Source organism: Molossus molossus, unplaced genomic scaffold (assembly GCF_014108415.1).
Source record: "Molossus molossus isolate mMolMol1 unplaced genomic scaffold, mMolMol1.p scaffold_m16_p_20, whole genome shotgun sequence".
Lineage (NCBI taxonomy): Eukaryota > Metazoa > Chordata > Mammalia > Chiroptera > Molossidae > Molossus > Molossus molossus.
The window spans coordinates 42,223,927-42,242,538 of NW_023425356.1; the positions used below are offsets into that span (position 1 = coordinate 42,223,927).

Sequence of the window (18,612 nt, forward strand, 5' to 3'; positions counted from 1 at the left end):
AAACAGAAAACAGACAGTACTTCCCTAAAGCTTTGCGGGAGGGTTCTCCATGGGGAAGGAAGGGACGCAAGGGAAACTTGGGGTTGATGGAAATGCTCTATATTTGTATTGTAATGGTGGTAACATGATAACATACATTGCGCAAAACTCAGAAAACTGCATGCTTAAAATGGGTGCATTTTATAACATGTGAAGTATACCTCAATAAAGTTGATTTTTAATTCTTTCCTCTTGCCAGAAACATTTTCAGCTGTTTTCCCCCTACATATTTATCATCTTACCATTTTTCTACATTTTCTTCTCTTTCTTAATTTTATCATTGTCTCACTTTTGAAATATGGTTTTTTTTCCTACTTAAGACTAGGACATAAATTTGTAATTATTTTCTCTTTGCTCAAAAAAGAAGAATGTGATAGAGGGATTGTGGTATAAAGAAAAAGAGTTCTAGAGTACTCTGGGTTCAAGTCCCAGCTCTACCAATGACTAGCTATGTTATCTGAGTATTAAACACTCTGAACTCGTTTCCTTATCTGTAGAGTGGAAACTGTAATAATACCCACCTCTTCAGGATGTAAGGACTGTAACATTTTTGGCACAGAGTAGGCATTCAGTCAATGTTAATTGGTTCAACAAATGATATTTTCATTTAAGTTCTTCATCGTGTGTATTATAAGCTAGCTGGAGGAATTAAATAAAAGTTAGTGAACTCAGGTAAGGAGAATCACTCTCTAATAGTGACTTGAGTGGGATAGAAGAAGAATATGAAAACAATGTCCCTCAAAGCTAAGTCTGTGAGCCAGGGCCCATCCATAAACTGCTATCAGTGTGAGCAAGCTAAGAAATTGAGAGTAACTATTTAAAAATGTTTATAGAAACCGAAGATGATCTGTATGGTCTATATTAGAAAATGTGATCGAGAGTTTAAATCTTGTGTAGGGGAAGGTTCTAGAACAGCTCAGAGATTAAGGAGCTTGAGCCAGAACACAAAGCAACACACTGCTTCCTTCACTGAGAAGCTCCTTCTGTGAAAAACAGTGTCAGCTGAACTAAACAATGTGCTTTACAAAAATAGATAACTTCTGTTGATAGTTATTGAAATGTCATTGCAAAATTTTATACACATTTACCTGTTTATATCTGTTGAACTAATTATTTTAAAAATGGACTCGTGTTGTCTATGTCCTTTTTGTTCATTTTTTCCCAGAAAATCATTTTCATTGAACTTTACAAAACTACTAGTGTATTATGATTTGGAAAGTAAATTGGTCCTTCCCCACAGATAGTCTGAAACCTTTTTTTAGAGCATCTATACCTCTGGGAATAAAGACCCCTCCCCTCTGCACTTTTTCCCTCAGCTTAGTTTTAGCAGTTACCTTTGATTCTAAACATCTGTTTTTGTTTCCCTAGAATAATGGAGGGAACAACATGGAGAAATTCTGCAAGTCTGTGATTTTCGCATACTAAGGGTCATCCACCAGAAAGGTTAAGACTGTGCTGCCACCCTGTGGCCATGCAGCTTATGACCCCAACCTATCAGATCTGTCCTCTGCTTTTTGACTCCCCTTCCTCTCAACCCTAACACTTACCTTACCTCATCTTTCCCACTTCATTCCTTAGCGTGCTTCATGAAATATACTGAATTCTCTTCTTTATTTCATGATTACTCTCTTTCATTAGTTTTAAGTAGTGTTACTGCTACATGAATGTGGGCATTATTACTCAATCTCAACCTGCTACGAAAGAAATGAATTATGTAATTAACTGACCTCAGTACATTCAAATAAAAGTAACAACTTTTAGCAATAAAAGAAATTATTTTACTTCTTGCCACCCAAAGAGAAAGTCGCCTTATATGCAGCACTTAGCAATACCCTAGCCATCCTGGATATATCCCAAATTGGATGTCACAACATAGATTAGAAACAATCTTTGGCATATTAAACTGAGTAAAGGTATTTTAAAAACACACATGGGTGTAGGAGAGTTTGGACTTCATAAAGTATCTTCATTATAACTGCACATTACTTTTATATAGATAATATACATCATAACTCACCTGAATGAAGATGAAACATAGCAGGCTAACAAAGGAAGACAGAAGAGAGGAGACCCTCTGGGAAGCTAGATGGTCCCTCAAAGGTTCTCCAGTAAATGTCAACTTAGCAATAAGAATTGTAAGCAGAAATCAGAATCAAGACCCTTCATTTCTTTGTGACTAAATTCAGTTTTGAAAGTCGTTCTATACAGCTTAAATGGGGCTTTGCAAACTTGACCTTCCTTCAGTGTTTTCCTACATCTAACAGAGGTAAAAAATAGTGGCTTAAAAAATTGTAACTCATACAAAAAGAATGAAATTGGACCCTTATCTCACACCATATACAAAAATCAACCCAACATGGACTAAAGACTTAAACGTAAAAGCTGAAACTATAAAACTACTAGAAGAGAACATAGAAAACAAAGCTTCTTGACACTGGTCTTGGTGATGACTTTTGGATATGATACCAAAAGCTTAGGCACCAAAGACAAAAATACGCAAGTGGGACCAGATCAAACTGAAAAGCTTCTGCACAGCAAAAGAAAATCAACAGAGTAAAAAGGCAACCTACAGAATGGCAGAAAATACTTGCAAACAACATCTGATTAGGGGTAATATCCAAAATATATAAGGAACTCACACAACTCAATAGCAAAAAAAAAAAATCTGATTTCATGCAAAGAACTTGATTAGATATTGCTCAAAAGAAAACATACAAATGGCCCACATATAAAAAGTGCTCAAATGTCACTAATCATGAGAAATGCAAATCGAAACCACAATGAGGCATCACCTCAGACCTACAAGGAAGGCCACTATAAAAAAGACAAAAGAGCCCTGGCCAGTTTGGCTCAGTGGTTAGAGCATTGGCCCGGGTTCAGTTCCCACTAAGGGCGCGTACCTCGGTTGCAGTTTGTCCCCGGCCCTGGTTGGTCGTGCAGGTGGAAGCCACTCGATGTGTCCCTTTCACGTCGATGTTTCTCTCTCTCTCTTCCTCTCTCTCCCTCCCACTCTGTCTGAACAAAAAATGGAAAAATGTCCTTGGGTGAGGATAAAAAAAAAAAGACAAAAGATAACAAGTGTGGAGGATATGGAAAAGGGAACCCTGGTATACTGTTGGTGGGGATGTAATTGGTGCAGCCATTATGGAAAACAGTATGGCATGTCCTCAAAAATTTTAAATAGAACGACCATATGATCTAGAAAGCCCACTTCCAGGTATTTATCCAAAATAATAGTAATCAGGATCTCAAAGAGATATCTTCACTCCTATATTCTCTACATCAGTATCCACAGCAGTCAAGATATGGAAACAACCAAAATAACATTGACCAATGAATGGATAAAAAAAATGTGGTATATACATACAATGGAATATTACTCAGCCTTAAAAAAGGTAATCCTGCCATCTGCAACAACATGGATGAACCTGGAGGACATTATACTAAGTGGAAAAACCAGTCACAGAGAAATACTGCATGATCTCATTTATATGTGGAATTTAAAATAGTCAAACTCATAGAAACATAGTAGGGTAGAATGGTGGTTGCCAGGGCTTGGGAGAGGGGACAATTGAGTGATGTTGATCACAGGATATAAAGTTTCAGTTATGCAAATGAATAAGTTCTGGAGATCTAATGTGTGACTACATTAACAATACTGTATTATATACTTGAAATTTGCTAAGAGGTCAAATGTTAAATGTACTCTCTCTCTCACACACACACACACTAAAAAGATTACTCTATTTAACATTATGGATATGTTAGATTGATTATTGTGATCATTTAACCATGTGTAAATATATAATTTATTAAGGTTAAATAAAAGGTGAACTTTGGCCCTGGCCAGTTAGGTTCAGCAGTTAGAGCGTTGGCCCACAGACCAGAAAGTCCCAGGTTCGGTTCCCGCTAACAGCAGGTGCCTTGGTTGCAGTCTGTCCCCACCCCGGTTGTGGTTATGTGGGTGGCAACCAGTCCATATGTCTCTCTCACACTGATGTTTCTCTCTCTCTCTCCCCCTCCCTCCCTATCTGATGATAAATGCAAAAATGTCCTCGGGTAAGGATTAAAAAAAAATGGTGAACTTTGAGGATTAACTTTTGGTTTTATATACACACGTTCATTGAGTTAGAAGATACTGTGAAACTGGAGGCAAGATGTGGAAACAGCAAAGGCGTGATCAGTGGCAAACGGTGGAAAGAAATGGGATGCAATCGGTGAACATGTGCCAACGAAAGCCTGAAGGAAAACGGAACTGAAAAGTAACCAGCTGAGGAGTTAAGAATATACTGGAGACCCTTGAAAGGCGGAGAGCAACGTAAAACAGCTGAGTTAGAAGGCGCCCTCTAGAGGAGAGGACTGTTGCTGTGGAGACTGGAAGCGTCGCTAGGAGAACCGAGTTGGTGAGGCTGCTGCTGCTGCAGGAAGACTTCCAGGTGCTTCCATCATCCCTCACGGGTAACTTTTAGAGCAGTGTATATGCGTAAAAACTTTTGGTGGTAACTAAGGGAAATCCGCAGTAGTGATCATCACACTCCTTCAAGTGGCCCAGGGGAGAGAAAAGAGGGAATATCCAAGTGTGAACCATGATGACCCACACGTTTGGTGTCCTAGGAGAAGGTGTGGAGACGAAGGGGGCGGGGAAAGAACGCTCAAGGACCAGTGGCTTTCCTTCAGCCACAGAGAAAGGGACACACTGTATCTTAAACTGGAGGGAACCGCTTACATATCAATGGCAAGAGCCTCCCAGGGAACTTGTAAGAGGAAGGAAACTTACTGGGTTATTAGCACATAATAACCCAAGTTTGTGCAAAATAAAAAGCTCCCCCTTGGGAGACTGTGGACCTGTTAGTTGAGAGCACCTCCCTTGGGGAAGTCAAGTCTCTGCTTCCTCTCACAGGTGCCTCCGGCTCAGGGAAGGGTTAGGGGCCCCAGAGCCTCCAGCGGCCACAGAACCAACAAATCTTGTCCACACACCAGTCCTGGAACCTGTTCTAGATCAGGATACAGGTGCTGAGAAGCATGACCTCAGAACTTGATTCTTACAGCCCAAGGAGAAAGAAACCCCAACACATTCCCCTAAACAGTCAGATATTATGCTTTTATCCAGATTGGAATATGCGTTCGTGTATATTTTCATCTTTGGAACAGGTGGTTAGAAATGCAAATAAAGTAATAAGTGTCAGAGCTGTATCCTAGCAGTAGCTACTTTGCAAACGTTACCATGGCACCAATTCAGCAGTGTTCTTAGAAGCAGCCACACCTCAGCAAGTTCCTTCTAACTTGGGACAGCAAAGTTCAGATGAACTAACAGGCACAAACCGTGAACGAGTCCTGAACCGATATAGGAGGTGACTCTTCACAGCACAATTGCTGTCTGAAGCTACTTATAACAGGGCCTAGAACTTAAAGAGGGAAAAAGAAGAAAATGGACCACCTCCTAGAACACCTGGAGTGTGATCCGAGCCTGGAGACAAAATGACGGTAATTATAACTGCTAACATTTGTTTTTAGCTGCTAACAGATTGTGCACAGATTGCGAAGGGCAAACTCTATTCTCCAATTACTCCAGTGCAAACTGTGCTTTACCAGTGCTCACTGAATCCTGGCTGGGTGAAAAGAAAGCAGATTGCCCTCGTTTATGTTCAAGTAGAGAGAGAGCTGTCCCCCAGCTGCAGTCCGGGCCACTCCCGACTGGACAATGGAGCTGGGTTATGGAGAGCTCACTTCGCGCCGCCCGTGGGTCTGCTCTTCCGGGGGCGAGATGCATTTCCCGAGCACAGGCAAAGCAGAAGGAAAAGGACTAGGCGCCAGGGACACGGGATGCTGGGGAAACGAGTCTCAGCCAGCCCAGCCTATGACCAGTCAAGGTCCCTGAGGTAGGTCCTGGGCCAACCAGAGCCTGTCTCCGCCTGGTTAGTGGAGAGGGGAAGGACAGATACCAAATGCTAACAACACAAGACAGTCTGTGATCAATGGCTAGCTGGTGATGTGAGCCACAAATTCTGTCAGAATTCAAAGAGGGCAGGAGTTCTTTCCTGCTCCCACTTCAGATGCAGGAGATCGAAGAACAATCCCAAAAGAACACTGAAAAGTGAAGACCTCGACAATAGGGAGTCGCAATGGGCCGACACTGAAGAGAAGTAAACTCCAGAGCCCCCTCCATCAGGAAGGCTACTAGTCCTTAAGACCTGCCTAAGGACGGCAGTGATGCACCGGTCATGGCTACAGGAGCCCCAGGAGAGCAAGGAGTGCTCAGAAAAGCAGTCGGGAGCTTCCACACTGCCCTTGTCTTCAAAGACGCAAGGACCTCCGCTTCCCAAAAGGGTAATTCTGGGACCACTGTATGTAGTTGATTCCACTCACACACACACCAAAAAAAGCAGAAAAGGGCCTCTTGGTACTGCTTCCGTAACATTTTAGCCAAATCGATCTGTAAATTTTCTGAGTGAACTGAAATTGTAATTTAGGAGTGACTTGGATATCAGGTGTGCCACCCAACAGCAGACCACGTCCACGGCACGATGTTCAAAAGCGAGTGAGACTTTGGGCTTGGTTGCAGCAAGTTTTGATACTCAGAGAGACCCAGTGCAGGGAGTAAGACTGCGAGAGCTGGAGATGCTGGGAGAAAACAACGCTCAGGATCACGGCGGAGATAGTGTCAGGTCTCAGGTGACGGGTCCACTGCCAAGGGTTAAGCAGAAAGAGTCCAGGGGCCCGAGGAAAAGCTATGAAATGTCTAGGAAGCCTCGGGGCAGGAACTCAGTTGCAGCAGGAAAATACAACTCTTAGGAGGAAACTGAGGCAAACCCTCAATCCCATGGACCAAGTCGACATGACAGAGGTTAGGAGAACTCTGGGATATGATGGGTATGTGGTGCCAGGGATACTGCAGATTAGCCATCAGGGTAATGGTGACATGAGTCAAGTCACATTCCATCTAGAGCTGGACTGAGGTCCTAAAATATTTTCTGCCCAGGACAGGATTATATAAGGAACTCTGCAGGCTTCAGCCCGGAGATCAAATGCAGCAATGACTGAGGTGTTCTGGGCTTGGGGAAGACAGAGGTGATCAAAGTGTTTCCATAGGAGAGGCTGTAATAAATACTTCTGAAATGATCAATTAGATTTTAAAAAGTGAAAAATCTTGCATTGGTCACTTTATTTCTCTTAAATGTTCTGCTTTATCTTTTTTGTTGCCTAGATAAAATGTTAAATGTAAAAATGAAGACCATATATACTTGAAGAAAATATAGGTAATACTTAACTCCTCTTTGATGGGAAAGTCTTTTCTAAATTCAATAGTAAAAAATAAATCATAAGGATATCATACCACATAAAAATAAAAAATTTGGAACAACTGAAAACACCGCCAGCACAATTAAAAGGCTCTATAAACCAGGTAAAAAATGTGCAACAAATATGATGGCTAATATTCTTGACACACAAAGAGTTCTTGCAAATCAATAAGGAAAACCTCAAACAAAACAAAAAATGGCAAGGGATCAAATATATTTCACAAAAGAATAAATTCTACAGACCAACAAGAATGTGAAAAAGTGTTCAGCCACACTAGGAATTGAAAAGGTACAAATTATAACCACAAAGAGCTTAAATTCTTTTTTTTTTTTTTTAATCCTCACCCGAGGTCATTTTTTTTCGATATTTTGTTCAGATAGAGTGGGAGGGAGAGAGAGAGAGAGAGAGAAACATCGACGTGAAAGGGACACATTGAGTGGTCGCTACCCACACGACCCAATCAGGGCTAGGGACAAACTGCAACCAAGGTACGTGCCCTCAGCGGAAACCGAACCCGGGTCTCTCTGGACCACTGGCCAATGCTCTAACCACTGAGCCAAAACAACCAGGGCAAAGAGCTTAAATTCTTAAATTGGCAAAGGGGATTATAAACAATGGAAGAGAATGTAACAAAATTGGTACACCTTCCTAGGAAACGATGTGAGAAAGTTTGACCTAATAATATGACTTCTAGTATCTACATTTAAAAAAAGAATCAGAGATATGAACAATGTATTTAAAGAAATATTCACCAAAGTGTTATTTATAATAATAAGAGACAAGAACCTGAATAGCATAGTTATGTAATAAAACAATAATTAACCATGAATGTTGTGTTTTTTGAAGAATGTTAATAACATGGGGACAATGCTTATGACAATACTAAGTGAAAAAGCAAAGTATAAAACATGGTTTTATTTATGTTATGCATAACACATATGGTAATAAGACCAGAGGGGATAGACTTGTTAATATGGTAATGGAAATGTAAACTGATACAAAAGGGCATGAGTTTTTATTTTTCCTTTATGTATCAGTATTATAAAAAAAATTCTACAAGAAACATGTAATACTTGGATAATAAGTTATTTTAAACCTATATTAAAATGCCCTAGGTTGTTGCTTGGGATTAATGATACCTGAAGGAATTTTTTTAAAGGAAAAAGAATTACTTAAAAATCTCAACATTTTGGTTTTAACATCCCAGGAACTATCTGAAATATCCTAAAGAACCATATTTGCTTTTAGAATAGTGAAGTTTACAAAATGCTCTAACAAAACCCACCTGCTAAAAATAAAACTCTCAAGTACTGATGAATGTGTATCCATGACCCAAAGAAAACAAACCTTCTACAAGAAGTCTCTACCAGCTAAATAGACTCCAAGGTCCTATTCCCCAAATGATACCCACCTCCAATTTATTGTCAATGATTAGAAGAAATAGTTGATTTAAGTAAGACACAAGCACACTCAAAACCTCTGCATGATATATTAGACACTATTACATTTAGAAAAGAGAGAAAGAACATTATAAATAAAGCCCTGTTTATTTCTTTGGACTTTCCTAAACAAGAAACATCTCAATACCCTAGGACTTGTACTATTACTACTAAGAGCTAAGTATTTACTGAGTCCTTACTATATCGGGCACATAATAAAGCAATGTATATTTATTCTATCAATCTTCAAGATAATCTTATGAGGTAGGAACTATTCCTAGGCTCATTTTACAGAAAAGGAAACTGTGGCTCCCTGAGGTTAAATAACTTGCCTACAATCACTAGGCTGCTAAGTGGCAGAGCCCTGACTTGAAACAAGGCAGTCTGTTTCTAGAACTTGCACCATTAACCCATTTGCTCTACAGCCTCAGAATCTATGGAACAGGTAAGGTGTATCATAGCTTTCCCTTTTGTCTCCTCCCCCTCCCTAGGAGTCTCAGTAAAGATGAATCCTGAGATTTCTAATCTATGAATATATAGCATTATCTTTTAGATGCAAAGATGCTACCATGGTTATCACACCACCTGCTTTAAAGAAAAATATGACTTGCCCTGGCTGCTTTGGCTCAGCAGTTAGACCATTGACCTGCGGTCCAGAAAGACCCGGGTTTGGTTTCCGCTAAGAGCACATACGTACCTCGGTTGCAGTTTGTCCCCGGCCCTGGTTGGGTTGTGTGGGTGGCAGCCACTCGATGTGTCCCTTTCACGTCGATGTTTCTCTCTCTCTCTCTCTTCCTCTCTCTCCCTCCTACTCTATCTGAACAAAAAATGGAAAAATGTCCTCGGGTGAGGATTAAAAAAAAAAAAAAACCACTTAAAAAAATAAAGAATAAAAAAAGGAAAAATATGACTCAATAAACTCATGCACTGTCTTTAGTTCTTCCTGTACTGGTTTTATATAAATATTTTTCTCTTCCTTGTTTAGGATTGCAGCTAGAAGACAATAAAACTAGCAATGGAGCCTTTATATGAGGAATACCTAGCAAACCGTGGAACAATAGTAAAACCTTATTACTGGCTGAGCTTCTCTCTAGATTGCTCTAATTGTCCTTACCATATTCGGACAGGGGAAGAAGCAAGAGTTTCCTACACAGAATTTTATCAGATTTTTGGATTCCCTTATGGGCCAACATATCCTCAAACAAAACACCTGACGTTTTATGAACTGAAAACTTCTACTGGGAGCCTCGTGCAAAAGGGTCACGCTAGCAGTTGCACGGTGAATAACACCCATCCAGAATCAATGCTGTTTGAGGCCAATGGTTATTTTGACTCTGCCGTATACAATAGTGAGGGCATCAGGCACATCATTCTGTATTCCAATGCCTCCCCTTGTAATGAAGCCGACCACTGCTGCATCGGCAAAATGTACAACTTCCTGAGAACGTTCCCAGATGTCACTCTTAGTATTTACTTCTCTCAGCTCTATCACACTGACCCCGATTTTCCGGCCTCGGCGTGGAACCGAGAAGCTCTCCGGAGCCTGGCGAGTCTCTGGCCAAAGGTCACTTTGAGCCCAATAAGTGGTGGGATCTGGCATTTTCTCCTCGACAACTTTGTGAGCGGTGTCCTGGGAGCAACTGTTTTCCAGCCCATTTTAACTGGGAGAGCGCTGGCTGACAGGCACAATGCGTATGAAATCAATGCCATAACAGGAGTGAAACCTTACTTCACCGATGTCCTTCCCCAGACAAAAGAGGATCAGAACATAACCGCGCTGGCAGCTTTAGAGAGCTACCCTTCCCACAGTCCCTTTCCGGGACAGTCTCCTCAAGGAACCAGTGGACAGCCACAACCCGATCTGACACCAGACCTCAGGGTTCCTGTCGTCTTTGTGCTGGTGCCTTTCAGAGACCTACCGCCAATCCACGTGGGTCAAAACCCACATAAACCCGGGAACGTCGTAAGGCACTTAAACACGCCTCAGATGTCATTCCAAGAAGCCAAGGACCTCAGCAGGCCTCCCATCGCAATGTCAGCGGAGACGGTGGAAATCACAGAACAGTCTGTAAGTAGCAACAAGGCAGATGAGAAGAAGAAGAAAAAGAAAGGGAAAAAATAAAATCTGCGTTCCTACAACATGAGACCAAACAACGACCGGGGGACTTATAAGATAGCCAACAAAAATCTGGAAACTTTTTCTCTTAGGAATGATCCAAGATGGAGATAAACTGATACACTAAAGGCAAAACCTGAATTATTTACCATCTTAACTATTATAAAGCTATGCTATTTTAAATATAATTCAAAATGTTTCCATAAGCAACTTAATATCTTTCCTTTATTTTAAAAGTGACAGTATCAAAATGGAGCCAATTAGTACCTTGAGAATATTTTGGTGTGAAAAAGAAAATGCCAGTATTTGGTCAACCCATATCATCTTTCCACTAAAAAAGCCTATGGACTAAATAGCTTCCTAAATTGGTTTTGGTATAAAAATTTACTACAAAATTGGAAAACAGCCTGAAGTTACTGGCATTCAGTGCTGTTTGCAAAAGCAAACCAGTGATTTTCCATTAATTGTTCATTATGAACAGAAGATTTTAGGCAGCCCTTTTTCTTTTTTCTAAAGTGGTTCAAAATAGTTTGGGGGGGGGGGGTGGAGCTCTTTTGCTAATTGATTAGACAGAGCTACAGAAATTGACTTTTGAAATGTAGCCACCTGCTCGGTTTGACCTTTCCCAGCTCAGACCTCTCACTCCTGAGTGGATGATAGAGGCAGGATGATACATGAGACTCACCAAAGGCTCCTTCCATCACACACCATGTAATATCCACGCCACTCTTACTGGCTTTCAAGGCTCCACCTCTACCTTCCTGTTGCCCTGTCTCATCAGCAAGACTGTAAGCTCCTACAGGTCAAACGCTGCCTCTTTCCCTTCTTTAGTTTCCCTTTAGAATCCAGCACATATCCAAGCAAAATATGGGTAGCAAGGCTGTAATCTACATCTCAAAACTTTACCAATCACTGCTTCCCAACATTTCTTCTCCATTCTAGCCAAGTGGCCGCTGAACTCTCCTGCAATGGACGTATTTTTTATTGTTGTTAGCACCCATCCCCCCTTCTTCTGATATAGCTCCCCAGGGCACAATTGGTTTTACTTCCCTTCTGACCACTTCTTTTTCACCAGTGCATATCTATATCTTCTCTTAAACTCTTGTTCAGAACACACTTCTAAGAAATGCTCTTTAACTAACCCTCTGAGCACGTACATTAAACCACTTTGCTTGTGTTTAATTAATTCCCATCTGCTGCCTCACTTCCCTCTCAAAAGACAGAAATGTTTAAAATAGGAATTTCTGTTGTGATTAAAATAAATAAAAATTTTTAAAGAAATTTCTGTTGTTAAGCTGAACTTTTTAATAGAATTATTGGGACAGAATTGCATTTTGGGTACATAGTAATTGTTATTTAAAGAGATACTTTTGAAGTTTATTAGATCGTGAAACTATGCCTACAATTTGGGAGGCAGACTGGCTCAGTTGGTAGAGCATTTTCCGATGCACCAAAGGTTTGCCAGTTCGATTTCTGGTCAGGGCACATAACCAGGTTGCAGGTTCAATCCCCTGTTGGGCTGCGTGCAGGAGGCAACAGATTGATGCTTCTCTCTCACATCAATTTTCTCTCTTTAAAATTAATTTAAAAATAAATAATAAATAAAAAGACCCCAACATGACTAATTCAGCACCTCTGATCACTATAAGAGTAGATTCAGGTGGGAAACTCGGCTAATGGTGTCAGTGGGTCTGGAGGCTTGGGAGCCAGCTCTGAAGCTTCTTGACAGATTGGCTGGTGATACCCCACCCACAGCAGCAGGCAGGACCTGCCCACCTCGTGGACTCCTCAAAAAGAAAAAGAAAAAGAAGTAGATCCAATTAGTTGCCATGAAATTTATCTCCAAAGTGGTCAAAAAGACCACAATATCAATCAGGCAACAAAGGATCCAGTTAGAAACATAGTCTGAAATTTATGATTCATTTGTATTTCAAGTATGAACCTGGGTATCAATGGTATATAACAAAGAGAGAAATATTGTCAGAACTATAGTAAAGAAGAGTGCTTTGGGCAGTTAAATTTTTGCACTGCTTAAGTAAGACTGGGGCTAGAAAGAATAATGTTAGACAAGTCATGAATCCAGGCCAAGTATTAAATAAAATACTGTTAAGAGAGCATAAAGATACATGGCCCTAGGCAAGTAGTCTCTATTTCCTCATCTGAAAAATGAGACATGAGCGAGATCATCTTTAAGGTTCCTTTCAGCTCTATCTGCTCTAAGATGGCATTTATCAGAGCAATAATTCCATGGAGTGATTAAAAGCACAAACTGCAGAATCTGACCGTCCTAATTCCCTTACCAGTCTACTTGCTAGTTGAGTATCATTGGCTGATTTACCTAATCTCTCTGAGCCTTCATTTTCTCATCTGTAAAATGGGTATACTAATTGCTAGGCCCTAGAGCTACTCCAAGGAGTAAACAATGTAAGTATAATAAACAGATTATTAACCAAGTGTCTAACAAACAATAAACACTCATTGAGTGGTAGCTATTATTAATAAAATATGAACAGGATGATAGATAGTAGAAAAGGATAAGAATTATAAGGTATTTCAAATTCTATCAAAACTATAAGTCTGAAATGACTATTTTCTATAAGATATAAAAGTACGTTTCTATAATTTGTGACAATCGGTTTAGGGTGAGAAAAAATGTTGATTGTAATATTTTGCTTAAATAGTTAATAGTAACAATGAGAAAAGCCATATGTTCATGGTCATGGAAGAAACTAAAATAATTGTAAGAAAACATTTTTTTGCAACATCTTGTCAATAAGTTGGCAATCTAGATGAAATGCATGATTTACTAGAAAAAATATGTTCTAAAACCGTCTCAAAAAACGAAAATCAAACAAGTCAATAACCACAGAAGATAACCATGATCAAAGATATACCTCTAAAAATATTAGCAAGCCCAGATCATTTTAAGCACATTCTATAACTTTCAAAGAAAAAATAGCATGGCAACTTTCTATTATTCAAACTATTCCAGAGCATAGGAAAAATAAAGGTGGAAATTTTCTCAATTCATCTTATAAAGCAAGACTAACCCTGATATCAAAACTGGATAAAGACAGCAAAAAGAAATAAAACTATGAACCAATCTGACTTATACATATAGATTCTGAAATTATATAAACAAAATAAACACTAATCAAATCTAGCAAGTACTTAAAATAGTAACCAAACAGAGTTCATTCTAGAATCGTAAGAATGGTTCCAGTGCAGAAAAATATACAAATATAATTTATCACATTCATAAATTAAAAGATCAAAAAACTATCATTAGATCCCCCAAAAAAGCATTTGATCACTTCAGTCACCATGCCTAAAGATCATAAAGCAACAGAAAATATAAACTGGTGAAATACCAAAGACATTTTCATTAAAACAGAAACTAAGAAGAAAAGCCTACTATCACCCAATTTTTTTTCAGTTGTTCTATATTTTTATTTTTTATTTTTAAATTACAGTTGACACATTATTATTATATCAGTTTCAGGTATACAACATAGTGATAATACATGATAATACATTTAATGGGCACATAAGTCTAGTGCCCGTGTCTATCACCCAATTTTTTAACATTGTCTTGAGAGTCTAATGCAATAAGATAAGAAAAATAAAAGTGATATAAATATTAGAAAAGAAGATGTAACTTATTATTATCTCAAATGTTATGCTTGTATACTGTGGCAAGAAATTTAAACATAAAACAACTGTTAGCATTAATAACAGATCCCAGTAGTGGCAAAGAATATGGAATAAGTAAATTTTTAAATCCATAACTTCCTTTGATATTATCATAAGTAGGTAAAAAAAATTATAGAAATATAGTCTCATTCACAAAAATGTTTAGCACCAAATTTTTTTCCTGAGACAAGAGTACAGATTTAAATTTTTTTAGTCTTTGAAGTACTAATATATAAAGAAATAAAGTTCTCGTTGTAAAATAGTTCCTCCTATTACTCGACTTCAATGTGTAATCATAAAATTATGTGAAGCTAAAATTAATCACAAAGAAAAAAACTTGAAGATTTGAAGGTTGGTGGTTTAAACACAGAATCAGTTCATTTGGATCTTAAGTAAAAACATTAAAGCATAATATAGTGTATGGGTAACATGCTAAAAAATATGTTTCTATTATAGTAATTATGTTGTTAGAGAACAGTGAAATTAAGTCATCATTACCAAAACTGAAATTTACATATTTTATATTTATAACACATATTTCACATATTTAATTAACACTGAGTTCACTGCCATTTCATAATAACCCTGCCATCCTGCGGGATTCAAGGTCTTGGTTTGCTAAGTATTCAGTGGCAAGTATGGGGTAAAGAAGTACATTATAGATAGAGCACTTGGTTTAAAATATATGAAAAGGCCCTGGCCGGTTTGGCTCAGCGGTTAGAGCATCAGCCTGCGGTCCAGAGAGACCCGGGTTCAGTTCCCGCTAAGGGCACGTACCTCAGTGGCAGTTTGTCCCCGGCCCTCGTTGGGTTGTGTGGGTGGCAACTACTCGATGTGTCTCTCTCACATCGATGTTTCTCTCTCTCTCTCTCCCTCCCACTCTATCTGAACAAAAAATGGAAAAATGTCCTTGGGAGAGGATAAAAAAATATATATATATGAAAGGAAAAATCAATTAAAGCATTGTTTTATCAAAACCTTCTAACCTCATGAAAATTCCAATTCAGTCTCACTTTGGTTTTAAACCAAAACAGGTTATTTGCACAATAAATAAAATGTCTTAAAACCTTATGGATCCTTTATTTCAGGGATAAGCATTTCTTCGGAAAATTAAAATAGGGAGAATAATATTACCTACAATGAATGAAGTCCTGTGATTAACATTAGAAATTTGTAATTTGCAAGAAAGTGTGTATTTTGTGTATTTTGTAATTAAAAAATAATTAAGGACAGGATTCTTCACATACACACAGAAATGTCTTTAATGCTTTAGAGGTAATTAATGTGTTCATTAAAAAATACTCAGTCTCACATTATTCTGTTAGGTTACTAATTCATTAAATAGAAATGTTGAGTACCTACCATGTACGAGGTACTTATTATGAGACAATAAAAAATATTGCATTGGAAAAGCATATTTTTGGCATTTTTACATCTCAAATGTAATATGCATTATGTGGCTGAGAATTAATTAATTGTATTTAACACATTTGAAATATGGAGCAAAATCCTGAGCAATCAAAAACAATTATACCCTTGAGCAACTTGATTTTTTTTTTCCTTTTTAAACTTATCTTTATTGTTGAATGTATTACAGATGTCTCTCCATTTTCCCCCCTTGACCCCCCTCCTATTTTCCCCACACTATTGTCTATGTCCATTGGTTATGCATATATGCATATAAGTTCTTTAGTTTCTTTCTTCCCGCCCCACCTCCCCCATTCCCTTTGAGATTCCTAAGTCTAACAACCAATTTGTAGTTCTTAATGCCTTCATCTTTTCCCCCATCCCCCAATGCCCCTCCCATCTGGCAACCAACAAGAGCAACTTGATTTTTTTAAGTTCCCCTCACTATACCCTTAAGTGGATGTCTACTCTGGGATTCTTTCCCAGTTCTAAAATGAGATAACAAAGAAATTTCCTATATAAGACCTTATACAAAAGAACAGAAATATAAGAGAAGGAATGTATTAGCTCTTGAATCCTTGTTTCCATTTGCTCTCAAAAGTGCTTCTAATGTTCAATTTTCTCTTTAAAAAAAAGTATTGATTTAAAAGGGCAAAAAGTATAATCATCTGTAGCATTTAAACAAATATAAAGTTAGTGAAAAATTGAAACTGAAAAAAAGAATATTAATTTTTTTAAGTTATATAATATCATTCACCATAGTAATAATCTGATACTTTCGTATAAGACTTTAAAATAAAGATTTACCAACAGGTAGAAAATCTTTCTTTGCTATCTTGAGACAGCCCTTGGGGAAATTTTTACCACCATGTTTGTTCATAACTTGAATGTTAATTTAAAGATATGTCACTCCATCACCTAACTGAGATGTCTTTTATAAAGGTAACTTAATGGGGAAAAGAAAAATGCCACATTGCTTCTTCCTCTCAAGGGAAAAAAAAAAAGAATTCCTGAGGGGGTTCTCTCTCTGTCTCTGGTCTATCTATCTATCTATCTATCTACATATATAGCCAACAAATATTTGATATCAAGATCTTTTTTCCTCTTTTTACTGGTTCATTTATTCTCAGTGTGATTTTCAAAATGTCATGCCCTCACATTTTATTCATTCATCAAGGAATAATTGAGTACCTGAATGTATTGAGTACCTTTCAGACCTAACGGAAGATGCAAAAGAAATATAAGACAGCCTCTGCCCTCCAGAATCTTTCCATCTCTTCCAGGGGGCAAGGTAAAACACAATATATCATGAAGTAATTTATGACGAGTGCCAAAATCCATGTACAGGTAACATGCATTTCACATTTATGTAGAATTTCAGAGCTTCAAAACACTTTCCTGTATTTAACCCTCAGAACAATCTTGCTACATACATATTATTACCCCAATTTAGCAGTAAGGAATCTGAGATCCGGAAGTTTAAGTGGCATGCCTCCATCAAATAGATTGAGTGAAAGCGTCAAGACTCAAGCCAGGATTTACTAATTCTAAGCCCGGTGCTCTTGTCAATACCGCACAGGAGAGCAAGGACTGGGGTCCTTAACAGGGCAACAGCCGGCCTTCGGCTAGAGCTGGAATTAAACCAGACCTGATAGGATGTCAGGAAAATACAAAGCCATCTGGGTGTCCAGCCAAAGTCCAAGTTAATTTTATCATGAAAATATTTATACTTCAGTGCTATACACGCAGCACAATTACCATTTCCTCCGTTTTAGTGCCTTTCCCTCCTGGATAAGAGCTTTGCTCTCAGAAATCGGGATGTCAGATAAAATTAAAAGCTGGCCTAGAGGGTTCATGGAAATCTTAAATCACAGATAATAAATCTTAAGGTCTAGTTTCCGCTAATGCTTACACATTTTGTTTCCCCTCAGCACCGGAGAACGTAACTCACTCCCACCGGAGCTTTTCTAGCATTCTTGCTCCAAATAACTACTTATTTTTAGATGTCAATGACTGACCCTACCCCAAATACCACCCCAGTGTTGCTCCCCGACCCCAGCCCCCCAGACACCCCCGCCTCCCTCCCAGTGGATACAATACCTAGTTCAGGTTCTGCAGGTGCGGTCGCGGTGCTGTCACCAGCACTGACAGATAAGGTTGACCTTTCGACTCTGTCCTTGGGTATCTCCGCTGGTCGCGCAGCGCAGGTCCAACCCCGGGAAAGGGGCTCCCGCCTCGGGCACGCAGCCACGGGCAGCGCACGGTCCGAAGCAATGTCTCTGACAAGTAGAACGAGGCTGGGCGCCCGGGCGTGCATCACTGCGCCCCATACTCCTGCCAACTGCAGGGGACTCGGGCTGACAACCAGTCCATCCCACCTCCCAGGCAAGTCCGGCCCAGCCGGACCTTACGCAGGACCCGGATGACAGGTCGTTGGCAACGACCGCAGCAGTAAAAAACAGGGCCACCCGCCCCCAGGGTCCATCGCCGCCAGCCTAAGACCTCCTGGACTGGACCGCAGAGAAGCGTTTCTATGGAAACCCCAAGGGATCACGTGACTCAGCTGTACGCCCAATTGCCTCTTACCTCTGTCCGCGGCACCACTTTGTGCCCTCCCTT

The 18,612-nt window shown here is 39.3% G+C and overlaps 2 protein-coding genes across 2 annotated transcripts in view; one reads left to right on the plus strand and one right to left on the minus strand.

Moving 5' to 3' along the window:
* Positions 1 to 18,481, minus strand: part of RGL1 (ral guanine nucleotide dissociation stimulator like 1) — a 225,632-nt gene extending 207,151 nt beyond the window's left edge. Inside the window, exon 1 of the mRNA XM_036272600.1 lies at positions 18,094 to 18,481. The gene's annotated coding sequence lies outside the window, so the exon portion shown is untranslated. The remainder of the gene's footprint in view (positions 1 to 18,093) is intronic.
* On the plus strand, positions 9,793 to 10,899 carry APOBEC4 (apolipoprotein B mRNA editing enzyme catalytic polypeptide like 4). The gene has a single exon (XM_036272599.1). It carries the CDS (start codon positions 9,793 to 9,795, stop codon positions 10,897 to 10,899), a length of 1,107 nt encoding a protein of 368 aa, XP_036128492.1.
* Positions 18,482 to 18,612: the final 131 nt, after the last annotated feature.